The 27,292-nt window shown below is 39.0% G+C and overlaps 3 protein-coding genes across 3 annotated transcripts; all 3 read left to right on the top strand.

Annotated features, from left to right (window-relative positions):
* Positions 1 to 2,975: 2,975 nt before the first annotated feature.
* LOC102718696 (glutathione synthetase, chloroplastic-like) lies at positions 2,976 to 10,944 on the top strand. The gene is made up of 13 exons (XM_006663882.3): positions 2,976 to 3,345; positions 6,388 to 6,557; positions 6,806 to 6,881; positions 7,095 to 7,225; positions 7,682 to 7,804; positions 7,873 to 7,953; positions 8,354 to 8,434; positions 8,521 to 8,590; positions 8,713 to 8,834; positions 9,281 to 9,420; positions 9,500 to 9,692; positions 9,779 to 9,906; positions 10,862 to 10,944. The coding sequence occupies exons 1-12, from the start codon at positions 3,028 to 3,030 to the stop codon at positions 9,900 to 9,902; spliced, it is 1,629 nt and encodes a 542-aa protein (XP_006663945.2). The 5' UTR covers positions 2,976 to 3,027; the 3' UTR covers positions 9,903 to 9,906; positions 10,862 to 10,944.
* A 1,028-nt stretch (positions 10,945 to 11,972) lies between these two features.
* Positions 11,973 to 13,897, top strand: LOC121055976 (zinc finger BED domain-containing protein RICESLEEPER 1-like). Its single transcript, XM_040529388.1, has 4 exons — positions 11,973 to 12,227; positions 12,377 to 12,604; positions 12,720 to 13,076; positions 13,160 to 13,897. The coding sequence occupies exons 1-4, from the start codon at positions 11,973 to 11,975 to the stop codon at positions 13,895 to 13,897; spliced, it is 1,578 nt and encodes a 525-aa protein (XP_040385322.1).
* Positions 13,898 to 16,007: 2,110 nt separating this feature from the next.
* LOC102701320 lies at positions 16,008 to 27,276 on the top strand. Its single transcript, XM_040529383.1, has 7 exons — positions 16,008 to 16,604; positions 16,704 to 16,861; positions 17,040 to 18,235; positions 18,634 to 18,728; positions 21,881 to 22,053; positions 24,750 to 25,035; positions 26,732 to 27,276. The coding sequence occupies exons 1-7, from the start codon at positions 16,008 to 16,010 to the stop codon at positions 27,032 to 27,034; spliced, it is 2,808 nt and encodes a 935-aa protein (XP_040385317.1). The 3' UTR covers positions 27,035 to 27,276.
* Positions 27,277 to 27,292: the final 16 nt, after the last annotated feature.

The raw sequence follows: 27,292 nt of genomic DNA, 5'->3' as shown, positions 1-27,292 counted from the left end.
ATTTTCAGATAAATAGGAAATTCAACAGCAATATGACAATAGTATACAATATGAGTACTGATAAAAACAATTTCCCTCTTCCTGATCTATTTCTTGCTTGAGTGTTTTTTAGTTTTTACAATCCTCATAAGGCTACTATCCTCACAGAAATAGTTCATCATGTTTGCTTACAAAATTTATCGACCTAGGATAATGAAAGATAGGACATATTTGATCTTTTGGTCTCTAACTTAGTTTTATCCAGATAGCAAATACAAAGGTAGCTTACATATATCACAAATCATTTTAGTTTTATCCTAACTCAAACTTCTCTAACTTTAACCTACTTTGTAGAAAAATATATCATCATCGAAAATAACAAATAAATACACTATCAAGATAACTTTTATGATGGATTTAATAATTAAAAGCTAATTTGATGTTGTAGGTCTCCGTGTATTTTTCATTAAACTCAGCCATAAATTAGAAATATTTGGCTTAGAGCATATTAAGTTAAAATAATTTATAGCATGGACATAGAGAGTGACAATATATGCCCGAATTATGTAAAATCTTCAATAAACTGAAGTAATCTTAGTGAAAATATGGTGAAGAGAGCCGGTGGCATGCACTGACGACATTAATGATTTTCTTTATCTATATATAGACGGAGTTTGTCAATATGATTACTTTTCATTATGTTATGCCTATCTTCAAGCTAGTGTTTAGGTGGCTTTTTTAGTTTTTAATCAATCTGTGTTCTGTAATTTATTGTGTCGTTCGATCTATAACTTACATAATAATTGTCCATAGTTTTTTTCTAAAGAAAATGACACACAGAATTTCATTATTCAATGAACAAGCATATACATGGATTAATATATAGGGCCCACTAGTTTATAAAAGAATAAAAGAAATGTAGAATTACCACTACAAGAAAGTATTTAATCTATGATGAAATTTGACGAAATTTTTGTGACGTTTTCAGATATCATCACGGATATGCAACCAGGGAAACAACGCCCGTAATTCTGTGACAGTTTATCGATTTCGTCATGAATCGGCCAAAACATGTGACGTTACAGCAATTTCGTCACGATTTACAAATATAATATTTAGAATAGAAAAAATAATGGTTCAGTTTAGTGAGATTTGATTTGGTTGACAAAATGTGTCAATTCTGAAATAGGCATATTTTAAAACGGTTCAGTTTAAAAAAATAATGTGCCGTTGTTAAATAGTTAATGAGCCAATTTAAAAAACTAATGGGTTGCTAAAAAATTAATGGGTTGTCAAAAAAATAATGGGCCATTAAAAAATAATGTGTTGTTTAAAATAATTGCTGACGTTAGCTGCCACGTCATCATACATGTGTTAATGACCACGTCACCGCTATGTTGACTGCCATGTGGCAACCATCTATGACGTTTAATTTCGTCACATAAGTTGGGCCTGGGCTAGACTAGACGAGCCCAAAACTGATTTATGACGGTTAAAAAACGTCTAGATTGTGTTGATCCGTGACTATTTTGAAGAAAACGTCGGCAGATTTAATCTGTGACGCTCAATAGATGATGATAAGTACAATTGTCTCAGTGATCCATGACGATTTTTTTTCGTCATAGATTAAATAGATTTTTGTAGTGTACATTCTATAGTAAAATTTTCTATTTGGTGGTTTGAAACAAAAGACTAGGACTAACAATGCTACAAAAATTTTACAGAATAGTTCAAGACAATGAGATTTTGGAGAAAAGTTAATACGAGAACTATTTTTACGAGAACTTCCGTTCGAGTTTTATCTCTTTCCTTCTAATTCTTGAGTTCTTCCTTTGGTCTGTCCAAACGGTCACTAGAGTTTTTTTTTTCAATCCTATACTATAAGCTTGCACTCTTAACAAAAAAAAATCTTATTGTTATTCTTTATGTTCGTCTATTTTGCTCATTTTGTGTTTTAAAACCGGTTACCGGACCCACCCGCGAAAACATGTGTGGTGTTTGCACGGCTATGAAAATTGCAAAATTATCATTTTTAAGAACATTGCAGGATTTTTCACATAAATTTCGTAGACAAGCACATCATTCACGTCGCGATCGACACATCACATTACCACCGGTAATCCACTGGTGCACATCATGAGAGGTACGCTGCCGGGTACATGCATGGATATGTCAAGCATATTTGATATTTCGGTGCTCTAATCCAATTATAGATTTTTTTTAAAAAAATTATGGACACGTTTTCCAACTTCTAAACTGAGTCTCGTTCGAACCTATTATAAACAAAGTTTACATTTATAAAGAACATATCATTAATATATTAATTCAGTTGTTTATATCCATGCGTAGCTTAAGGACCTGTCTGTACTTTATATTTATATATGACGTTATTGACTTTTATGTTTATGTTTGACTATTCATCTTATTCAAAAATAAATCAAATTATAACAAAGTAATTAATAGTTATATAATTTTTTAATAAGACGAATAGTTAAATGTAAACATAAAAGTTAACGATATTATATATAAAAAACATGAAGGTAGTAATTGCTCAATATTAGGCCTTGTTTAGTTCCTAAAAAATTTTCCCAAAAACATCATATCGAATCTTTAGACACCTAAATAAAGCATTAAGTATACATGAATATTAAAACTAATTACATAGTTATGGAAAATTGCGAGACGGATCTTTTAAGTCTAATTAGGACATGATTAGCCATAAGTGCTACAGTAACCAGCATGTGCTAATGACGGATTAATTAGACTCAAAAGATTCGTCTCGCGGTTTCCAAGCAGAATCTGAAATTTGTTTTTTCATTCGTGTTCGAAAATCCCTTCCGACATCCGATCAAAAGTTCGATGTGAATCCTTTGACAAAAAATTTTGCCAGCTAAACAACCCCTTAGCTGCATCAAGCAGTCCCTGTATTACAGTAATCCCCTTATAACCCGCTTGCCTCTCTCATCACTTGCTCTCATCTCCCTCCTCTGCTTCCGACCACATCAAGAAACGCCGCCCTGACCAGCTTGGTCGGGCGATCGAGAGACCATGGCCACCCCTTGCTCGCGCCTGCATCCGACGTCGTTCGCCTCCTTGCGAGGCGGGAGCAGGGGAAGCACGGCCGTGACGCGCCCGCCGTGCTGTGGGGCGAGGCCGCCGTCATCGCTGCTAGCTCCGGCGAGGTGCGCCGTGCTCGGGACGGCGGCGCAGACGGCCGCGCCGACGACATCGACGGCGAGGAAGGTGGAGGTGCGGGAGAAGCAAGGGCAGCTGGCGGTGCCGCCGCGGCTGGTGGACGAGCTGGTGGAGGAGGCGCTCGTGTGGTCGTCGCAGCACGGTCTCGTCGTCGGCGACAAGAACCACCCGGTGAAGTGACACACTCCTTTCCTAGAGCAAGCTATCTAGTACATGCATATTCTTGCTTTTTTTTGACGTAAAAATATTTGAGTGATTTTTTTTTCATATTTACTTTCTTAACTAGTTATAGAATATTGGTTGGATTTACTTTAGAAATTTACTCCAGTCCAATAAAAAGTACCCAATACCTCGAGATACCAAATCATTTTTCACCATTGGATCTAGTTGAGTAGGATGTGCGCTGTTAGATCCAACGATCAGAAATAATTTGGTACCATGAGGTACCGGTACTTCGAGATACTTTTTGTTAGACCGTAAAATTGCTCCTTACTTTGGCCATCAATTTCTCAGGAAATAGTATGAACCCACATGAGCCATGGATTTGCAGCGGCCAATCTACTCAATAAAATGAGTTAAAACTATTTCTAACATCTAACATCTAACATCAATCTAGTTTATTAAGCTAAACTACACAGTACCGTTTAGTAGCCATAAAGCCAATCTCCGCTTTGAATACAGGTCGTCACGTCAACATTTTTGCTCGACACAATAAAGTTTAATTGCAACATTTTTAGTAATTTTGTACTTAAATTGCCAACGTTTAGCTTAGAAATGAATCCAAACGTTAGATAGAAAAAATTTGCCACACGTTTGGAGTGGATGGCAGGTCAGATCTACATAATGACTCTAAAGAACAACAAACTAATTAACGCAATTATCAATTTTTGGTTCTTTGGAAAAAAAAACGTTTAATTTGCCAAATTTCGACTATGCATGGACTACGAAAAGTTCGAACAAGCTTATGACTATATGTTTGAAGGCTGTAGCTTGAGAAATCAACCTGACCTCTATCGGCAGTTCTGGTTTAACTGGCTACATATCGACATTAGAATTAATTACTCCAAACAAAAGCTACTTATGGCAAGCTAGCTAGCAATTATTTGTGTGTGATTTCTATGGATATCATATTTTATTATGATTTGACCTGTCTGCCGGCCGGCCCAACAATGTGGTGCCTTCTTCTGCAATTTGGAGTTTTAAATTTGCCAATCCAATTGTGCTACACAGATCTGTTAAGAGGAGGTACACTATAAGCTAGCTCTAAACATATTTTAAAGAGATGAGAGAGAAGAATAGTGGACTATAGATTTGTAGCCAACTTCAGCACGGGTTTCAAGACACAAGTATGTGTATGACATGTGGGACCAGGTATTAATGTTTTGTAGGTAACTATTGTATGAATTGACTATTAGATTTACTATAGATAATTTAGATCGAGCAGTTGGCTGTGCTATTGAACTTGCTCTAACGTCGACGTGGCCCCAACTGGAAATAGTTAGCTTTCAACCACACAGATTATTATGATATACCCGAAAGTTTGGAAGGCCCCAACTAGTGGGATATATTAAAGTTTGCCAATATGTAGGAAACCCAAATAAATAAGAAAATGTGATCAATGAGCATGTGATGCACGAGTGACTCGAGTCACTTTCAGTACAGGCGCAATTTCTCTTTCATGGAGAAGAGAACAAAACAACAATTAGCTTGTTAAAAATATATATTGTGAGAAATCACATATATTTTTTCTCTTTAAATGATTTATAATCTATATAAAATTAAGCGGCGTGCGCAAATCACCCTCCACTTTCCCAAGAGAAAAAATGTTTATTTTACTTCTTTCGATTTATTGTGACAACTATTAAAACGGATTACTCTACTCCTAACGGTGTATTCCTTTTTCCCTCTCTATATATGTTGCATTTTTCCCCGAAATTGGATAGTATCATAGCCATTTTTTTTCAAACGTTTTTATGACCATCTAAACAAGTTGGAAGCACGAAAGATTATTTTCAACATCAGATTTAAAGTTCATGTGAAGTTATGAAATAATTTGGAGATATGTTTTAGACTTTAATAATGATGCCATCTATGTATTGCTTTAAAAAAATTCTCGGTTAAAATGTAACTCGTATAAAGAGGAAAAAAAATAAAGTGAACACTCTTTCGATACTCTAGGGGTTAAACTAAAAAATATTTTAAAGGGTTGGGTAATCTAGAAACAATTGGAGCGAGTAAAATGACTTTCTTCTTTAAAAAATGAATTTGGAGGTATTATTGGGGTCTACTTGTTTTTTATAAAGGAAACTTTTAAGATCACAGATGATTACACAATCACTCGAAGACCACTTCTGGTCTATTTGTAAAAAACTTTTTTATAAAACAAAATAAAAACTATGAAAAACTGTCCAAGCAAAACTAATTTCTAGATCAGTGGCCAGGACCAAAAGCCAAGCTAATAAACCTAGCAACCAAATCTGGTTGGAGTGCAACCCACGACACAAAAGGCAAGAGCATGTGCGTGGTTCACGCAAAGAGGCTAGTGTCGTTTTCACTGTAGACACAAGTGAAAACCACCTAAACTTTCACCTTTTGTTTCCAGAAAATAAAGTTAAGTAATGTCATTACTCTAATTTATATTGTTAAAAGAAAACATCTTTACCGATATTGACACAAGTGAATAAATTAATTGAATTAATTAAAACTCAAGACGGTTAGTTACACACGAAACTTGAAAATTCAGACTACTAAAAATTTACAACCTTTTTAGTTTTATGCCTAGAAATTTAGAGTGTAATATCTGAGGAAATTTTGTAAAATGATATATATTTTGGCACGTTTATTACGAAACTCAGTATTTAAGTCGTTGTCATTTTGTTCATAAATCCATGCTCTGATTCATGGTATCGTCTCAATACTATAGATTAGGCTCATAAATTGGTACAAGACACATACAGATTCTAGATGTTCGATCTTTGAATTGTTTTTCAATTTCACAAAAACCATAGTTCTTTTTCAATGCCATTTTCTAATTATGTACTCTCCAGTTCTTAATTATCCTTCTTTAGGATAATTAACTATCATTTTCTTCACCTGTACTTTGATGTTTGTATCATAGTTTTGAAATTGCAACTCTGGAGTTGAAATATTATTCATACAATTATCATCATGGCAGTAAATTAATTTGACTCATCAGAACATCATGATCTGCAGAGATCAGGAAAAGCTCCTGGTGTGGGCTTGCTCCATGCTCCGTTTTCTCTGCTGCCAATGTCATTTCCAAAAGTTTACTGGGATCAGGCAGTTGAATTGGCTCCCCTTTTCAACGAGCTGGTTGACCGTGTTAGTTTGGATGGGGAGTTTTTGCAAGAGACTTTGGCAAGGTTATCGCTCATCTAACTTCACTGAAATTTCATTCTTTTCGATTTCCAGAAAGAAAAAAAAACCTCATGTTACAAACAAAAAACATTATATTATTATTCCTTGGAAGTTTCAGTAAAAGATTGTAACTAAAATATTTAGAAACTATTAATAATACTGATTTTAATGTTGAAAGACAGAACGTACGTTCAGTCCTTGAGTGCTTTGTGCTTTCAGTCTGTAACTAACAGTTTCAGTTTGTCTTTTCCAGAACGAAAGAGGTGGATTCATTCACTGGGAGGCTTCTAGATATCCATTCAAAGATGATGAAACTAAACAAGAAAGAGGTGATTGTGCAGCATATTTTGAATTTTATTTAATAAGGAGGACTTGAACACCCTGATAATTACATCATTGGTTTTATCTTTCTTTTAACAAGAAAGAGGTAATTGTGCAGCTTATTTTGAATTATATTTATTAAGGAGGACTTCAACACCCTGATAAGTACATCATTGGTTTTATTTTTTTTTAACAAAAATTGAACTCTATATATCTTTCAGGATGTTCGGTTGGGTCTTACTAGGTCAGATTACATGGTTGATGGGGCCACTGACCTGCTTCTTCAAGTTGAACTCAACACCATTTCTACATCATCTAATGGTCTTGCTTGTGGTGTATGTGAGCTTCACAGGTTAGACATGAGACAAAATCCTCAAAAAGTAGATACACATTGGAAAATAAATTTATTTGATTTTTCTAATTGAACCAAATACATTTTTAAAATAAGCTAAAATACTATAGAAATATAAGTTTGCCACCCTGAACAGAAGTATTCGAAAGATTCAGAAATTCTGAGTGATGAAAAAGTAGCTTCCTCATTCTTATGTATCTGTGGGTTATACTTTATACCTATGATTTTGGGGAGCCCTAATTTCAAATATGCATATAGAGACATACTAGTTAGCTGGATTTCACAGACAAAAATAATCTCCTTAATTTAATATATCCAAGTAGTTTACTTAGTTTGACAACACAAGTTCTATTCTTGGCATGGTATTTCTCCACTCCACACCTTTTGTTGTATTATTATGCAAATGATTGACATCAGAAGACATGTTACAAACAACAACCCGGATGTAATGTGCAGAAACCTGACTAGGCAGCATGAGAGGGAGCTTGGTTTGGATCCAGAGTGTGTTGTTGCGAACACAGCAATTGCTCAGCATGCGGAAGCATTAGCTGGGGCATGGGCTGAGTTCAACAATCAAAGGTTGTATATGCTGTTCTGAAATTTTCAGGACAGAGAGTTTTCTACTAACTAAAGTTTTTGTCATCCAGTGCAGTAGTTCTGGTGGTTGTTCAGGCAGAAGAAAGGTACATGTATGACCAATATTGGATCACTGTTGCATTGAGAGAAATATATCCTTGTGTGTTTCATTCTAGATATTTGTTTATGTCTAACAAAAAGTATCTCGAGGTACCAGTACCTTACGGTATTAAATCGTTTCCAATTGTTAGATCTAACAATACACATCCTGCTCAGCTAGATCCAATGGTGAAAAACAATTTACTACCGTAAGATACCGGTACCTCGAGATACTTTTTTTTGACCGGAATAAATCTCTTATTCTAATAACCAAAGAAACTTCTCATGGTTGCTTATTTCAGAGATTTTGCAACTGTTCACATCTGTCACATGTTGAAAGTGCTAGTCTGATTTGATAAGTGAAAATGCCTTGGTGTTTACTAGCTGAATATTGTATCTAGCCTCAATATCCACCCAGCAATTAAAAAGAAATCGCCCTTAACTTCGTTTCACGTATGGGGTGACGACAATTCGCAAAACGATGGCAGCAATAGAGGCAGAAGGAGAACTCCGTCCTGATGGTACACTTGTAGTGTAAGGCTTCTCCTACAGAAATTTGACTCTGAACTAGCTTTAAAGGATTTCAGACTATCGAATATCATATTTATGTCCAAATGTAGAGATGGATCGCCAGTTGCCGTTGTCTACTTCAGGGCAGGTTACACACCAAATGATTACCCTTCAGAGGCAGTATGTTACTAATTAATTATCTTCATCAGTAAATTTCATTTTCTTATCCAGGCAAGTTTTTTTTTTATGAAAACTTGTCCATTCAACTTCCTTTCTCTCATTTCTCTGTGTGTTTTCTCGAGGAATGGAGAGCAAGACTCTTGATTGAATGTTCCTCTGCTATTAAGTGCCCCTCAATAGCATACCATCTTGTTGGAACCAAAAAGATTCAGCAAGAACTGGCAAAACAAAATGTGCTCGAAAGGTAATTTACATTTGGAAACATGTCTTGGTTTTGAAATCTAGCAGATAGTGCACCTGCTTCATTTTTCTGCGTAGTATTGTGATACTGAACATATAGTCAAATCTTCATAGCTATAAATTCTGCAATTTTCAGAAATCAAAACAGCATGAACTTTGTAGTTTCTTATGCCCATCAAAGGTATAATTTTAGAGTTTTATTCCCATCCTTCCTTTTGTATCTCGAGGTATCAGTACCTCAAGGTACCGATATCTTGAGGTACCAAATTGTTTTTCACCATTCGATCTAGCTAAGTAGGATGTACGCTATTGGATCTAACGATCAGAAACAATTTGGTATCTTGAGATACCGGTACCTCGAGGTATAAAAGAAAGGATGTGAGTAAAACTCATAATTTTAACAAGGCAATTATTCTGACATTGTGTGAACTAAACTCCAATGCTTGCTAGGTTTCTTGACAACAAAGCCGACATCGAAAAAATACGGAAATGCTTTGCTGGGCTATGGAGCTTGGAGAATGACAGTATAGTCATGTCTGCTATTGAATCACCAGAACTGTATGTTCTGAAGCCACAGAGGGAGGGTGGAGGTATCCTGCTACGGTGCAAACTTTGCCTTCAAGTTATCTGCACTGACAACTAAATGAGAAACTCGCCTGTTTCATTCAGGAAACAACATTTACGGGGATAATTTGCGCGAAACATTAGTGAATTTGCGAAAGGATGGAAGCAATGAACTTGCAGCATACATCCTGATGCAGAGGATCTTTCCACCGGCGTCCCTCTGCTATCTTGTTCGAGAGGGCACATGTATTCGAGATAATGCGGTTTCTGAATTTGGAATTTTTGGAGCCTACCTGCGGTAATGCTTAAATCATGAAACTGAAAATAATAAGTCATATGTTTGTAATATTAGATGTATGTCAAAATTTGGGCCATGAATTTCAGGAACAAGGACAAGGTCATTGTGAATGACCAGTGTGGTTATTTGATGAGAACCAAGGCTGCTTCGCTGAATGAAGGTGGGGTGGTTGCTGGGTATGCATTTTTGAACAGCGTGTTCCTGACATGACAAGGTAAGACATGCAAAGCGTGACTACCTGTTTCAATCTGGAAAACTCTTATGAGGAAATTCTGTATAAGTATTTGTTCCCTAGAAGAAGATTTTTTAAGATACCCTCCAACTATTGTGCCATCGATTACTTTGGATCCAACGGATCTAATTTCTTTATATTACACCTGGATCCAACAGATCTAATTTCTTTATACTACACCAGTAGTATGGGTACTAGAAATTTTATAAAGATAAAATTAACATTAAAATATATAACTTCACGATAAATTTGTATATCATATATTATATTAAAATAGATGGATTAGTAAATATATTTTATCGAAGTTTTAAATAAAATATGTAACATAGTTATAAAAATATATAGTTAGATTTAAATTTTACTGCACTACTAGACTTATTAATAGAAGGTACCGTAATGGTGCCCTACTTTTGCCAAGAATATTGTAAATGTTGTTTCCATGACTCCTGATTTTCTTGATATTGCATATTTTTACATATTGAAAGAAAAGTGCTTTGTGAGGGAATTGTGTATAATAATTTGAATGAGATACTATTATTCCATTGTCTAAAAATGTTTTCACTACAATATTTTAACGCATGAGTATCAATTTGCTTGTATCGTTATAAAGTTGATGTGTTCATTTGTCCAGTGCTTTCATGACAGAAGACAAATATTGTCTGGGAGATTATGTTCTCATATATCTGAAGATTGTAAAATCAATTTTTTCATGGTTGAGAAATCCTGCCCTGCTTGAACCATTATGATACCAGAGAGAAAACTATTCCTTTTTGCTACATGATGGAATATTTCCTATTTCTTAGTGCTAAAAATAATCAGAGGCATCTTTCTTTCATTCTGTACATATGCAAGCTTTACAACATTAATAATCTGGAGGTAAATATTTTTTTATCTATATGTTAGTCTACTATAACAGCAATGTAATTATCAAATGCAGAGTTCTGGAAGCAGCAAAAAAGTTTCAGTGCTGGATTATAATGGAGAGTCCAGATGAAGCGAATCCTTGTTCGCTGAAATACATAGATGTATCGAAGGTGGAGTTTGTGGTGAGATTATTACCAACAAAATATGTACAATGAGTTAAACAAGGGATTTCAGAGGACTACTTCACTGCATTGTATAAAAATAAGTGTAGCAATATGCAAAAAGGAGAACTTGTTTCGTTAATAATTCCTGTTTTTTTCCTGCGTAAAGGAAGGGGATATGTTCATTTTCATGCCTAAGTCAACCCTACAAAATTTTGGTAAAACCAAATTTTGTCATTGTCAATATTTAGTATAGATGGCCATATGGGTCGGGCCTTATTAAAAGCACGAGCACGGCCCGGTAAAGCACGGCCCGAACACGGCCCGGCCCAATACAATTCGTGCCCGTGCCGGCCCGACCCGAGGGGGGGTGCCATGTTTGGGCCGTAACCCCATCACGTTGGGACAGCACGAGCACGGCCCGATAAAGCCGACAACCCGATATGTCCCGCTTCAACAGTCGGATGAGCTGGCGGCAGCTGGCCTGGGAGGGGAGGAGGCCCGTTGGATCGACCCGTTGGAGAGGGGGAGAGGCCATCCGCCGCCGTATAAAAGTGGGGCGCCACATCGGCAACCCTAACCCTGGCATCGTCCCCCATCTCGCCTCTCCTCTCCTCTCGCCTCTCCTCGGCTTTCTCTTCCCGTCGCGGCGTCGCCGCCGCCGTCTAGCGGCTCTAGCCCTCACATCCTCCCGCTCCCTCGTCATCTCTGGCCGGCTCCGGTAGCCCGACTCCTCCTGTGCCCCGTTGGCCGTCGCCGCCGAACCTCGACACGACGCCACGCACGGCTTCATTGGTTGGCACTCGGCTGGAGTGAGCAAGACCATCGATTCGGCTCTTGTACCCCCCAATCTTGGCAACTCCGGTGCTCCGGCAGCGCAGGTGAGCTCTCCCTCTCGCCTTCTCGCTGCTCTTAGGTCTCAGCCTCCTAACCCTAACCCTAATTTTCTAATTTCTTCTAGGTCCTCGGAGTGCCTGGCGAGTGCAACGCGCGCCGTCGAGGAACCGGAGGGCCGACCTCGACATGTCGGACGATGGTGACCCGATGATCATCAACGATGAGCTAAGGTTGTTGGGGAACGGGGGGACAACGAGAACGACGTCGAGGTGTTCGGTAGCAGTGCTGATGGGGGTGTTGGCGCTGGTGGCGCCACCGGTGCCGATGAAGCAGATGGCGCCGGTGAAGCCGCCGCGTCATCAGCCACTGGCCGCAAGCGAACCAGAATGTGTCGATCCGAGGTGTGGAACGACTTCGAAGAGATCAAGCGAATCGAGCAAGGTATGGAGGTAAAGTATGCTAAGTGTCATATTTGCAAAACTGTTTTGTCTGCTAAATCAACTGGGGGTACTGGTCATCTTAGAAGACATGCTAAAGCTTGCAAACTTAAGGCTGGTCGTAAGAACATGCATCAATCTCTTCTGCAATAGAACCCTGATGACACTGTTCGTCATTGGGAGTATGATCCTGATGTTGCTCGTACTGAAATGTGTAGGCTAATTGCACGTACTGATCTACCCCTTTCTTTTGGTGCATCTGTTGCTTTTCAAGACTATATTAGAACTGCACATAATCCTAGATTTACTGCTGTTTCTAGGCAAACAACCACTAGAGATTTTGTTAAGCTTTTCAATACTTGTCGTGCTAAGCTTATGAATGTATTGCAGACTAGTGTGTCCTCTATTGCTATAACTTCTGATATTTGGTCTAGGAATGCTAAGGAGGACTATATTAGTGTGGTTGCTCACTTTGTTAACTCTAATTGGTGCTTAGAGAAAAAGGCTTCTTGCTCTTAGGCTCATTGATGAGTCTCACACTGGCCAAAACATTGACGAACGTGTTCTTCTTGTTCTAGATGAGCATGGTTTAAAGGATAAGGTGTTCTCTGTTACCCTAGACAATGCATCATCTAATACTACTACTATAGATAAGCTGACACCTAGCATTAATGGTTATATTGGTAACATGTTTATGCATCAACGATGTGCTTGCCATATTATAAACTTGATTGTTAAGTCTGGTTTGAAAAGGTTGAAGCCTTATCTTGAGGCTTTTAGGACTGCCATCTCTTTCTTGAACTCTTCTAACTTGAGGATTGCTGGATTTAAAAGTTATTGCATTGCTGTGGGGGTTCGGCCTCATAAGTTTGGTCTTGACATGGATGTTAGATGGAATTCTACCTATCTTATGCTTAAGCATTTGGTCCCTTATAGGAGCTCATTAGTGTGTTCATTGACATTCACTACTCAAGAGCTCCTAATGAGAATTTACTTCTAACTGATTTACATTGGTATGTTGCTGAAAAGATTCTAGAATTTCTTGAGGTTTTTTATGATGCTACTGTAGTTATTTCTGGTGTTTATTATGCTACATCTCCACTTATGATTCATCAACTTCTTTCAATAGCACGACATTTGCATGCCTATGAGAATGATGATTTACTTAGACATTCTGTTGTTCCTATGAAGACTAAATTTCTTAAGTATTGGAGAAACATACCTGCATTGTATGCCTTTGCATTTATCCTAGACCCTAGAGGTAAAATGAAAGGTTTTTATAATGTTCTCAGGGTTTTATCTTCACTAACCGGTACCGATTACTCTGCATACTCAACTCAAATTAGAGCTGAACTCAATACTATGTTTGAAAAGTACAATGATAAGTTTGGTTCAGTTAGATTGCAAAGGCCCCCTGTTGCACCATCTGGTCCTGGTAAGAGGAGGACCAACTGGGGTATGGTCTTTGGGGAAAATTCTTCAGGTGTTGGTTCTGCAACTCTTGGTGTTGGACTTGTGTCTCCATCACCCTCTGTATCTACGAGGGGTTCTGCTACTGCTTTGCTGCAGGCAGCAAGTGCTGGTTCACATATTGGTGCCACTGAGCTATCGTCGTACCTTGACAGTGACACAGTCAATCAGTACAACGATGATGATTTTGATATATTGAACTAATGGCAGGACCACAAGCTTACATATCCAGTTCTTTCTCTCTTAGCTAAAGATATACTAATAGTGCCTGCTTCAACAATTTCTTCCGAGTCTACTTTTAGTCTTTCTGGCAGGATTTTGGAGGATCGACGACGATGCTTGACCTCGGACATGGTGGAGATGATCTCTTGTACGAAGGATTGGGAGCTAGCTAATGACAAGCAACAACACACCGTCGAGGACAAGGATCTTGAAGTTTTCTACAGTGAATTATTTCTTGATAATGAGACTGACTGAGCTTGTAATAATGATCTGTAATAATTTAAACATTTTAACTATTGTATGGACAATTATAAACTTAAGCTGGGTTGCACTCTCTTTTCCTATCTAGGGTTTTCTCACGAGGTGTGAGTTTTTACCTAGATAGGTTTTTAATGAGACAGCCATTGCACGAACAACTCTATTTGATATATTTTGTGGTTGTTTGCGTATGACTTGTGACTGTGAATTGTGAGTTTGTGACTACTTGAATGGTTGAGTGCATGTGCCATTGCCTGATAAGTGATAATTTTGTTATTTGCTTGAGTTGAGACTGTCTGGTTTGGCTGATAGCCTGATAAACTGATAATTCTATTATTTGGTTTACTGCATGTCTGCCTGAGTTGAATTCTGATTATTTTGACTTCTGAAGTATTAACTAGTTTCTGGTTTGAGTCTGAATTCTGGTTTCTATAATTTCTATGATTGTCTCTGCCAAATCTAGTTTCTGTATTGAATGAGTGAATATTGATTGTATTGCTGATTTGTGTATGTATCCGGGCCGGCACGGCACGGCGGGCCAAACGTGCTGGCACGGCACACTTAAACCCTTTCTGTGTCGTGTCTGGGTTTGCTGGTAAGCACGGCACGTGACACGGCACGGTACGGTTGGCAAGTCGTGCCTATCGTGCCCGTGCCTTACCGTGCCGTGCTTTGACGTGTCCGTGCCGAGCGGCCCATATGGCCATCTATAATATTTAGTAAAGTTAAGATGTGTAGGTTGTAATTGGTTTATTACCATTGCCAAGGTTTTTTTTTCTGAGGTGGATTCTAGAATTACCAACCCTTGGTAAAGGAGACAATACAAGAAGTGAGAAATGAAATCTACATGAATTTCTTAAGGACACAGGGACACACTGTAAACTTTCTCAACAAACCTTTGTTAACATTTACTGAATTCATGATATCTGTCTAGAATTGTCGAGACTAGTCGTCAATCATATAAAGTTTTGCTATAATTTATATGTGATCTTTCTTAGAAAGTTGTAAAGACAAAACAAGTTATTTTATTTTAGTTTGAAAAATCAAACTATAAATTTTCATAATTTAATATTTTTAACTTTCTAACTAATAAATATCGAGTTCAAATTGATCTGGAGTTGCTTTTTCATGATTTAATAACTTCGAAAGCCACAACTAGCTAATGGATGTTGAGCTGTACATGCTTTGGAGTTTTACTTAAATATGATTCCTATTTTAATATTTATAAAATTCAGAACTGCTCGTCTGTGCGCCCGCCGCCGTCCCCAGCCCCCAATTAATCCCCAACACGCACAGTCCCAAGCCTCTCATTAGAGTTAGCAATATTGGGCCGTGTGTCTCAGTTGGGTGGTATGAAATGAGCCAAAATAAGAAAAATGGCCCAATATGCCTATTTTTGTCTGTTTCAGCTGAAATATCTTTTCCCTTTTATTTTATTAAATACATATAAGTTTACACACACACATATATATATATATATATATGTATTTTTTCCTCAAAAATCTTGGGCATACATCTGAATACCCTTGAATTACTACTGGGCCCGCCACTGGGTGAACCATACATTAATAAAATAGTAATGCTTATGTGTAACTATTATATAAGTTAACTTTAGATTAACTCTTAATGAAATAAAAAGATTTCTCTTGACCTTGCTTTAACGATAAAACCAGGGCTAGCCTGGCAACGGTAAGAAGCGAAATCTTCTACAAGAACATGAGAAACAATGACGGGCTGAGGCCCATTACATCTGTATGATGGGCTGGGCTTTTCGGCCCATAACAAAGTGAATAAACCCTAGTGTTGCCCAGGCCTCTCTCGGAAGCCATCAGCCATGGCGGCCCTCTTCTTCGACCTCAGCCTCCTCCCCGCCGACTCCGACCCCGCCTCCGCCTCGCGCCACCTCGCCGCCGCCCGCGCCCTCGAGCTCGGCTACTCCGGCGCCGCCCTCGACCACCCCCACCGCGGCCTCCTCGACGACTCCCACTCGGCCGCCCTCCGCATCGCCCCCTTCCCCCTCCCCCTCCCCCTCCCGCCGCCCCACCGCCACCGCGGCGGCCGCAGCAGCAATGGCTCCACCGCCGCCGCCTCCCAGCGCCCCTTCCGCCAGCTCACGCGCGTCACCCTCTCGCTCGACTCCGCCGCCGCCTGCGGCTCCGCGCTCGCCCCCTCCGCCGCCCGCCTCCTCCGCACCTACGACCTCGTCGCCGCGCGGCCGCTCACCCAGGCGGCCCTGGACCACCTCTGCCAGGCCCAGGCCGTGTCCGATCACCTCGACATCCTCTCCATCGACTTCTCCCACAAGCTGCCCTTCCGCCTCAAGCTCCCCATGATCAAGCTCGCGCTCCAGAGGGGGCTGCACTTTGAGATTGCGTACTCGCCGCTCATCGCCGACGCCGAATCGAGGAAGCAGGTGTTAGCACAAGCCAAGGTCAGCTGTGCTAACCTGTGCTTTTCTACTACTTATCATATCATCATATATTCATAGATATCATTGCTTGCTTGCTTCTCATCGTCGTTGTCGCCGTAGCTCTTGGTGGATTGGACTAAAGGAAAAAATCTCATCATTTCAAGTGCTGCTCGGGCTGCTAATGAGATTAGAGGCCCCAATGATGTCATAAATTTATGCGCTTATTTGCTTGGCCTTTCTACTCAGCGGGCCAAGGCTGCGGTATCGGCCAACTGCAGGTACATCGATTGCACATCTGTTATCTCTCTGATTGCAAATTGCAAATGCATCTAGTTTCAACACTCTGGTCACAGCATGCTGCCAGCTGTTTAGCATTATTCTTTAGGACAAACAGTAGGTGATTTATCATGAATCATGGTGGCATCTCTTTGTTTTAAACCATTTGTTCATTCCCAGGTCACTGATTTCCAATGCATTGAGGAAGAAACATTTCTACAAAGAAACTATTAGAATTGATAGGCTTCTACCAAATGAGCAGTTGAATCTGTCAAATTTTAAGCTTGGTGACTGGATTGGTTGGGACCCTTTGTATTGTAAAAGAGAGGTGCAATCTTTGGAGACAAACCTGGAGCCTTCCAACAAAGATCAACTACCGGGTTTACCTGTTGATAAGTCTGTCCTTGTTGAGCAGCTCGATGAGTCAAGCAATTATAGAGACATCCCATTACCATCTGGAACTCAAGAAGATAGTTTACAAGTCAACAGAGGTGAAATTATTTGTCAACTGCCTACATTGCCAGCATCTTTTGGCCATGAGAATGTTTCCACCATTTTGGATAAACCTGAGAATGATGAAAATATAGCTCATCAGATGCAGGCTGCTGATGTCCCTTTTGTTGAACTGAAAAGCATTGATCAACACATTGAATCTGTTCAAGACAGAATGCAACTAGATGAAACAGAATCATTTAAAATTAACCTCGCTTCTGATGATAGCTTGGTGTGTTCTGCTTTTCCCTCTACGATGGAGCCTTCTGATGCTACACTTGTCAATAAGTGTTCTCATCAATCCAGCGACATTCTTGATTATGGCAAGGCTTGTAGAAACTGTGAATCTGACCTCACCTCCTGTGTCAGGGTGGATAAATCACCACTAGATTCTGAGATTCCTTCAGGTTCTAGTGTCCTCCCTGAGAATAAGGTGCTTGATCTGTTCAATGGCATTACAGTTGATTCTGAAACTCCATTGTGGTGCCCCCCTTGTGGGAGGGATGATGAGGCACCTTCAGATCTTGCACTTCGCTGGGATAGTGATTTATGCGGGGATGTCATGATGCCACAACATGTCATCAAGGGTGGAATAGAGCAAATTACAGATAAACAAATAATCCATACTTTGAGGGATAAAATAGAGTCAATTGACAGAAATGGTACTATTTCAACGACACATGCCTTTCATGGTCCAGAGACCGTATCAACTGCTTGTATGTATAATAAAGGATCTAACACAACATTGGGAACTGATGAGTTGACAAAACAAGTCCCAAATGAAACCAGTACCTCTTTGGATGAAGATATTGCTGACATACACAAGCAGCCACTGAACAATTCCTTTGCTAGTGGTGAGGTAGAGGTACCCCAAGTTATATCAGGTACGAAATAAAGCAGGCATCACTCAATTCTTTCAACTTGTGACATGTCTGCCTTCACTCATAACTAGTTTTTTTTTCATATCCAGAATTCTCTTTCTCTTTCCATATAGACTGGCTATTTCTTGGCATGCTTATTTGCATTGATATCAAGTTAATAATGACATTACACGGTAGATTTTGCGTTATATTATTTATGGAAAGGAAGATCAATTTAGGGGGGTTGTTTGTTCTGTCATCTGATTGAACCACTGTCAGCATTAAGTAACTTTCTGAAAAAATAGGACAATTCAATTTTGTCCTTAAAAAATGAGCACTATTTTTATTATGAGGTAATGCTTTTTCAGACACATGCCTATCTTCCAACCTTAATTTGGTACTGAATTATCGCGATTTTGCAGAAAAGCAAAGTCAGAAAGTAAGGGTGCACCATACAGCTTATCTGCCTTTCTTGGGCCTCCTTAAGTCTCTGCATTTCAAGAAGAAAGCATGCAAAGTAAGGCTTGATCCGTTCTTTCCACCTTACAAAAATTTGCTTAATTGTACTACATATTTCTTCTAACCCATGGTAATGCTGAACCTTTGGTAATCTATGGTTTAGGTGGATGCTTCTAACAAAAATGATTAGTCCAATATCATTGTGTCAATACCCATGGCAAATAAGAGTTCACACTCAACTTCATTTGATATTATATTGGTATAGCTAGTTTTGCAATAGCTGTATATAGCATACTACACATAGAATGGTCATATACTCCATCTCGTCCTAAATTTAAAAGTAAACTTCACAAAGAAACAATTCTATTTTCCAACCTGAGTTCTTGATTTGGTCTAGCTTTTGGCCCTCTGTCGCCTCCCTAGTTGGACTAGCTACCAGTTAACTCACCAGGTCATCACTCTGCCCTGCCTGATTCATCCTTTTGGCTGAGAAAGGGGAAGTAGTGTATAGATGACTTGTAGGAAGCATGGGTCAGATGTGATGGAGTGTGACCAATAGCAACAGAACTAGTTTTTTGTGATACATATTGCCTCAACATATTTTGTTTTGTGTGAGACAAACTTCAAAATGTGCTGCAAAATTTATGTTTTATGAAACTTGCTCTAAATTTAATGTACTAGTTGCGACATCATGTACATTGGGGTCTCTTTACAGCTGGAATGGCCAGCTCCAGATAGGTCCGTGAACAAGCTGAACATGATGATGCAGGCTTGAGCTAGGCTCTTGTGCCTAATGAGCTTTGAGGCTCAATCCCAAATTTGACTCAGTAAGGCTTGTTTAGCCCAATGAGTACAAATATGAATAAATTATAGGCTTTTAACCTCAACCCTTGACTCAACAATGCTAAAACATACTCCCTTCATTTCAAAATATAAGGTGCATTTTGTTTCGTTAGGATAAAGATTTGACCAACGATTACACTTCTAGTAAGTCATTTATGTGACACAAAAGTATAATCATGAATACGAATATAATAAACTCCCGGTCCAGGAACAACTCAGGTACACAATAGACAAATCAGTAATAGTAGCCAACATATTACATAAACAAATAGAGTTTAACAGTCTTACAATGCAATGGAACAAGAGAAACAATCTAATTAGCGTGGCAGCGGCCGACAGGCATCCTTGAGAGTTGCAACGTGCCTAGTCTTCCAAAGGTTCTTCATCTGACTCAAAGTCCGCTTCTAGGGAAAATGGGAAATTTGCAAGAATGAGTACAACCAACGTACTCAACAAGATTAATTTAATGCACAAAAGTACAAATGATAGGCTCAGGGTTAGTTTGCAAGAAACAACATTTAAACATTTATTTAGCAAAGGAAAAATGCTCATAATTAATATTAAACCAATCATTAGCCAATGTTACACCATGTTGCAATAGGCCCAACCATCAATTAGTACCACGCATAGTACAACACTAGCTTTACCCACCTATACTATCAAATTATTATACCATGTTTATTATAAAAGGGTGAGACTAATCACGGTGAAGCTTGATTGGTTTTTCCCCTAACTACAGGCACGGTTATTTAAATAGTTTTACTCTGGTTAGAGGTGTACAACTTTGCCTACAAGATACAACCACAACGTACGTACACGTACACCAATGTGCCACCATGGCACCCCAATGAGGGGTTGACATGATTGTCCTCATAACCCACTCCTAACTATTCATACCACACTGAGGTTACACCTCTTGCACAAACACCATGCCAGGCCAGCTACCCCTTTACGCCACAGTAGATCCTGCAGCTGATCAACCCTACCCCAGCCTGACCTAATTCCACCCCACCTACCCTCATCTTGGTGCCTAGGAGAGGAGAAAGCTATGCTTCTAGCCTACCCGTTGCCCACACTGGTTTGCAGAAAGTACAGTTTGTCTCACAAGGGTTTCCGACGGACTAATCCTTAACTGCCAAGGGTTTGTCTGACAAGGGTTTCCCACAGCTTACATTAGTTATATTTAGCTGATTTAGTAAAGTCCTATACCATCAACTACTTTCATTAAGAGCTCGCAGCTCGATATGTCACATGGGGATGAAAGTGTCCTAACCCAATTAAATGAGCTAAATAAACTACGCATATATTTAATCAGCATATAAATATACCCAAGTGACAAGGTAAAGGAAATAAAACAATATAGCATAATAGCATAAGCATAGTAGACATCCATATAGCATGTAATTGTGAAATAATGCATAAATAATTTATCAATGCAAAAGTAATTTTAAAACAAGTCATTTGAACTTTTTTAATTAAAACTTTTTTTAAGTTTGACTATGTTTACAGAGCAATGGAACATCATTTTCAAAACAAAACAAATATACTACCAAAATATATTTGTTAGATTTAACTAAACAAATTTAGTGTTGCAGATGTTGCTACATTTTCCTGTAAGCTTGGTCAAACGTGTTATAGAAATGGAGGAAGTAATATGTTATGTTGAATATAGATTGGTTCGGGCCACCCAAGCAAGGATGAGCTTGGTTCACAAGGATTTGATCCCTAGTACAGCAGTACTGCAGGAGAGCCTTGAGTTCAATATTTAAGTTACGAAAGCTTGTTAAGCAAATGTTTTTTCACAGCACTACACCAAGAAGGAACACATCATGGACTAGGTGGTTATCATGGTTATTGGGCCAGGAGTCATAGGCCTTCTTGCTCACATTGTAAATAACTATATCTTGTGGGCGGTAAGTCATTATACTATCGAACAAATCCCAGTAGCTTAGTTTGATAAGAGTTTAAGAATCCGTTAGGATAAGAGTTTGTTAGAAATAGGAAGTAACAGGGAATGGCGCTCGACCTCGTCTAATTTATTCTTCCAAATTATTCTTATCTTAATGGACTCTATCGAACTGATATACTGAGTTACGACATACATACTGCGAGGGCAAGAAGGTATCGTTCATTTTGGGCAAGAAGGTATCATTCCTTTTGGTGAGAAGATAGGTATCGTCCTCAGAAGATATAGTTCCTTTTGGGCATAGGACTCCTGCACAAATGCTCATGACAGTGGTATAGGGAACATATCATTTAAGCCTTTAGATATTGGTCTATGTCATTATAATATCGTTAGGGTTCCACTCTATTAAGTATTTTAAGAGTGACATACTGGCATATCCTTGTATGCTTTGTTTTCTTAAGCATTATGTGGTTTTTGCTTCCCTGCAAGTTCTTGTTTTCCGCTCTTCCAGTGTGCCCACACTCCATGCACCTTCTCTTCTAGCCTCCAACCAGAAAATCAGACCATGGTGCTTCCAGATCCGTGCAAGGGACCTGGTTGTTTCCCACCAAAGCACCACAATTCAAGGAACATGGTATAAAATACTTTTATCATTTATGAATTAAAGATAGAAGATGGCAGCTTTGAGTGCACAGAACATGAAAATATTTTTATCAGTTTTGAAGTGCGAGCCAGTTATGATATTTTGAATTTCCTATTGAAAATAGGTTAACTCAGATGTGATCTTTTTTCTTGCCTATATGATAATATTTTTAAATGTAATTATGGTAGTGTAAACTGATTATGACTTGCCTAGAAAAAAATAAATTGTACTGAAAGCCAAAAAGAAATAGAAGCATGAATTTAGTGTGCGACTTCTAATGGATTTGATGTAGAAAAAGGTGAGAACTTTACAGTAATGGAAGACCTCACCCCCACAGGTGCACACAGAGAAAGATGTGGGGACCGAATGAAAATTTGTTATCTCAATATCATGAATGCCACCAGATTGTGTAGTCTTATCATTTGTTACCAATATGCTCTCATTTTTGCTGAAGCTTATGACATTTGAATTGACTCGTTGATTTCTCAAATTTAATCAAACTTCACACCATACACATAGTGATGTACCCTAAGAGATTTATTGGAGTAAATTAGACAGATTGTGAACTTTTGGCTGTTCAATGCCAATTATTTGTACAATTGCATAATGTGCTCATTTATGTAAATTCTCTGTACACCTCAAATCAATAATTATTGCATTCCACTCATGCTATAGTGGCATGACTGTTTTTATAGTTGACCTACCATTAGAAAAGAAAATCTAAGAGAACTGCACCACTATCCTAATAGTCCCACTTGTTTTCACCATCTGACATGCTCGTTGACAAACATGCACTGCCTTCCTAAAGATTTCTTCCTTCTACTCCCATCTCTGTGTGATCTTGTAATTTTTCTCTAAGTAACTCATCTGATTTTAATATTATACTCATTAATATCTATGCAGGTTGCTTCCAAAAGGAAATCTTAATAATTGTTAGAGCTTGCAATTCAAGCATTTGCTGCATGTCATAGGGAAAAGAAGCTATATCGAATGTTAATGCCCGGTGCCCTTTGACTCTATCCTGTTGGTTGGCTAAGTCCACTTGAAGGTCGGTGAGCTTGTGCTGTGAGGCTACATGAACATGATATACCACATTCTTAAGTGGGCTACTGTAGGGATTCATCAGAAGCTGAATCATGCAGCTTGGTTTAGGTCGCTTCCAGTTATTTCACCGACCAATTGCCAACTGAAAACAGCACCCTGGGTCTACAGCAACAACAAACTTCTGTCCAATAGATGCTCGAAACAACGCGGATTCCTGTTGGGGCTCTACCTTGTAGGCTGTAATGTTCAAAGGGGACATCATTCTTCCCCACTAAAATCATGAGATGTCACTTTTCTGAAGCTAACCATATGATTGTGGATTCGTGGTGGACTTTGGAAGGACTGTCTCATCAAGTATTTCCTTTCATGCTTCTCTTTAATCCTTCCTGATCATTATACCGGTGATCTTCCTGCATGTTTTTGTTTTTATTTTTTCCAGTTTTAGATATAAATGAACTGCATGTTTTCGTACTTTTCCTTTATGGTTGCATCCAAGAATCCCATTTCTAATCCATAATTTTGGGGGGAATATGGAATACTTGGGCATATTAAACCCAGAGTCCTCTTTACATCATGGAGCGAAGTGGCAGAGCCTGTTGCTCTGAGGTCAAATTGCAAGATGAAACGCAATGCGATGTAGAGGTGCTGAATAAAGGCACATCTCCTGGTGTACAGGGTGCAGCCTAACAGTGTGTGTCTGGTCTAAGGATATCATCGTGGGAAAAGCATAGTAGATAGATAGCCCCAACTTGCTTTATGTTTCCTTGAATCGTGTGACTGCACTATCGTATTCTCGCTCTTGACCCAGCTTACTACATGTATATATGTATGTCTGTAGTTGTGATGGCCAGCCGGTCAGCGCTTGTGGTGTTTACCTAATCGATTGAGATTCTTGCTATCTATCTGAAACACTTGCATGTATTGCTGTTGGTGCCTCCTCCATTTGGTCTTTCATTTGTGCTATGCGTGTGTGTGTGGCAGTGGTGGATGCCACTCGTGCCTGACGTCTGTACAGTCACATGAAACGCCTTGACCTGGGAACGCTCTCTTCCTAGGAGAGCTAGCAATTTTTCGTCCTACCTTGTACTGTAGGAGCCAATCTATTTCCTTCTCTTTTTAGGCAAAACCCTTTTTCCTCATATGCGCCACATATATGTTTCCTAAATGTCATGCATATCATAAGAACGTCATATTTTTTTTTATGTGGCTGTGAGGACCATCAACATGTCATAGGATCATCTCGAATAAAAAGGAAGAGAAGAGAAGAAAAGATAAGTCATGGGACGTGCAGGACAAGGCATGCATGCATGTGGTGTATGGAGAATCTCACAAAGTAATTTCGTGTATCATGATGGGCAAATCAGCTTATGATGGCACAACACAGTCGCTAAGAAGCTAGTAGGTCGTGTCAAATCCATTGTAGAGCCAAGAGTTGACTTCCTGGAGGACCATGAACAAACAGCGATTCCTCTTTTTGCTCCATGTTGAAATTTTTTCAAGTGGAGGCTAGCTTGAATACATGAAATAATCCGTCGATCCCCATATAAATAGCAGCTATGTAGGTATACGTTTACAAGCAGCAGCAGCAGCAGGAGGGTAGTAGCTTAAGCTTAAGGCAGCATGTATCAGTGCTGGGGTAGCAGTGGCAGTGGCACATCCTCTTCTTCTTCCTCTTCCTCTTCCTCTTACTCTTCCTCTTCATCGTCTCATCCATTCATCAGCATCAATGGTGTCAAGGCGGATAGTGCCTTCCTCCCGATCTCATCTCATCATCCACCGGCGCCGCTGTCTGGGCATTTGTCGCCGGAGGAGGAGCTTCCGAAGGCGGCGGCGGCGGCGGTGGGGAGGTACAGCGCGGAGGAGCGGCGGGAGCGCATTGAGAAGTATCGGAGCAAGCGCAACCTCCGTAACTTCGACAAGAAGATCACCGTATGTAGATCATGCATGCATTGGATCTTATGGTCTAATTACCTCAGTACCTAAATGTTTACTATTCAAAAAAATATATATTACTATTAAAAAATATTTGACGCCGTTGATTTTTTATACACGTTTGACCATTCGTCTTATTCAATTTTTTTTAAAAATATGTAAAGCTATATATATACATAAAAGAAGCCTCTATCCTACTACCATGTGTAGTTACTCCCTTCACGTCTAAGGTGCAGAAACACCTTCATACATATTTATGCTCTCTTCTAACAGAAATATAAACTCTATACATATAGTTGTATCGTTCATATGAGATTTAACATTATCTATACTTTTTATTGGGTGAGACTAGAAACAGTTATGAAAGCGTTTCTCATCCCAGACGTGAAGGGAGTAGCTACACCTGGTAGTAGGATCTAATTTTCCTATGCATAAAAGTATTTAACAATAAATAAAATAATATAAAAATAATTAATAATTATGTAAATTTTTTGAATAAGACGAATGGTCAAACGTGTATAAAAAAATCAACGACGTCAAACATTTAGGGACGGAGGGAGTATTAGATTATTAGCTGCAACCAAAATTTAAAGGGACTATTGCATTCTTACCCTTGTTTTTAACTCCAATTGTGATTTTAGCTCTGCTTTATCAACTTGTTTTTTCAACGTAAAGCTCATGTTTGCCCTATTCCGTTAAGTCCTACAACGATGTTAAATATATGTATGCCCTATTACGTTAAGTGTTCTTACCCGTGTTAAATAGATGTGCTCCATCTACAGATTTTCCGTTATTTTCTAAGCAATTTGTGATTTTTGCCCCTACTTTGACATTAAATATTTTAGCAATTTTAGCCCATGTTTTAACCCAACTTTTCACACCATCAGTTTTTAAGAATACAGTCAGGCATAAGCTTGACATTGGCCCTATTTTAACTTGGTTTTTGACATCATTAAGGAATCTAAGTTTTAGTTTGAAAAAATAAGAGCAAAATCATAAATTGAGTTGAAAAGGTAAGGATAAAATCACAATTAGAATTAGAAATAGGGGTAAGAACTAATTGTCTCAAACATAAATTTTGGAACTTAAATTTAAAGTTACTTATATTAGTCTATTTTCTATTGTTAGTAATGCAGATATAAAAGTACATCATGCATTAAGACCAATCTTAATAGGAGTTTTATGAGCAATAAATAGGGTGTCATGTATATATTTTTTATGATAAGGCAAAGTATTAATGAAGAGAAAGATGAAATGAGTTTCATAGAGATGAAACCTTCTATGCACTGTTATCTAGACAGCTTGTGTCTTGCATGTAATCTAGAAAACAGTAATACATGAAACCATGCATTGAGAGATGGGTGTTTTATCCTAACTTTAAACTTTTAGATGACATGTCACTCTAGATAATCGTGTCCATGAAACTTACATTGGGATGGCCTAAAAACCTATTAACGGTTATGTTAGCTTATTAGCCGTACCAAAATTTAAATTTTGAATCTTATTTGTTGAGCTATTTTATCCTAGTCTATTTTCTATATGAAACTTTTAGACTACACTAATAATAACATAGATATAAAAGTTATACCTATAAATATTTTTTTGGTGGCTTATTAGCTTATCAGCCGTAGATCTATTTAGGTAATATACACATGCTGAACTGTTGGAATATAATGCATCTATATGCATGCAGTACGCTTGCCGGAAGACGCTCGCCGACAGCCGGCCCAGGGTGAAGGGCCGCTTCGCCCGCAACTCCGGCGCCGGCGACGCCGACGGCAGCCAGTCGACGGAGCTAGCAGATGTGCTGTCGCCGCCGCCGCCGCCGCCGCCGCCAATGAACGCAATGTGCAACGAGGAGGACGACGTGCCGGAGTGGTGGCCGGCGGTGCAGGAGGCGCTGGCCAGGCAGGAGGACGACGACGACGACCTGCTCGCCGCCTACCTCGGCGTCTCCTCCATCAACCTATACTCTCCTCGCGGCCACTCATCATGAGATCTAGCTCACCTTATGTATTGCGCATAGTGGCCGAAACAGGCCTAGGGCAGTTAGGGCTTAAGCCCTAGTCTAAGTTTAAAATCTTACTGAAATTAGATGAATCTATCATATAAATTTTAGAAATCATTAAGCACATGATAGCTTAGCTCTAGGCTTAAGCGTTTTTCGGTTTCGCTTCTGGCGGCACAGCTAGCTGCCCAACTTATACTCATCAAATGCACGATTTATGACTTAGTATTAATTATTATAATTACC

The sequence above is a fragment of the Oryza brachyantha genome, chromosome 12 (genome assembly GCF_000231095.2).
Source record: "Oryza brachyantha chromosome 12, ObraRS2, whole genome shotgun sequence".
NCBI lineage: Eukaryota > Viridiplantae > Streptophyta > Magnoliopsida > Poales > Poaceae > Oryza > Oryza brachyantha.
This window is presented reverse-complemented; position numbering and strand designations above follow the sequence as displayed.

Bases quoted from the DNA above. Each gene is read 5' to 3' on its own strand.
- LOC102701320 (XM_040529383.1), top strand. From the start codon at position 16,008: ATGGCGGCCCTCTTCTTCGACCTCAGCCTCCTCCCCGCCGACTCCGAC. The intron at 16,862-17,039 runs GTACATCGATTG...GTTCATTCCCAG, and splicing joins GCGGTATCGGCCAACTGCAG to GTCACTGATTTCCAATGCAT. The intron at 18,236-18,633 runs GTACGAAATAAA...GCGATTTTGCAG, and splicing joins GGTACCCCAAGTTATATCAG to AAAAGCAAAGTCAGAAAGTA.
- LOC121055976 (XM_040529388.1), top strand. From the start codon at position 11,973: ATGTCGGACGATGGTGACCCGATGATCATCAACGATGAGCTAAGGTTG. The intron at 12,605-12,719 runs GTATTGCAGACT...ATTGGTGCTTAG, and splicing joins GTCGTGCTAAGCTTATGAAT to AGAAAAAGGCTTCTTGCTCT. The intron at 13,077-13,159 runs GTTCGGCCTCAT...GGTCCCTTATAG, and splicing joins GTTATTGCATTGCTGTGGGG to GAGCTCATTAGTGTGTTCAT.
- LOC102718696 (XM_006663882.3), top strand. From the start codon at position 3,028: ATGGCCACCCCTTGCTCGCGCCTGCATCCGACGTCGTTCGCCTCCTTG. The intron at 6,882-7,094 runs GTGATTGTGCAG...TATATCTTTCAG, and splicing joins TGAAACTAAACAAGAAAGAG to GATGTTCGGTTGGGTCTTAC. The intron at 9,421-9,499 runs GTATCCTGCTAC...TGTTTCATTCAG, and splicing joins GCCACAGAGGGAGGGTGGAG to GAAACAACATTTACGGGGAT.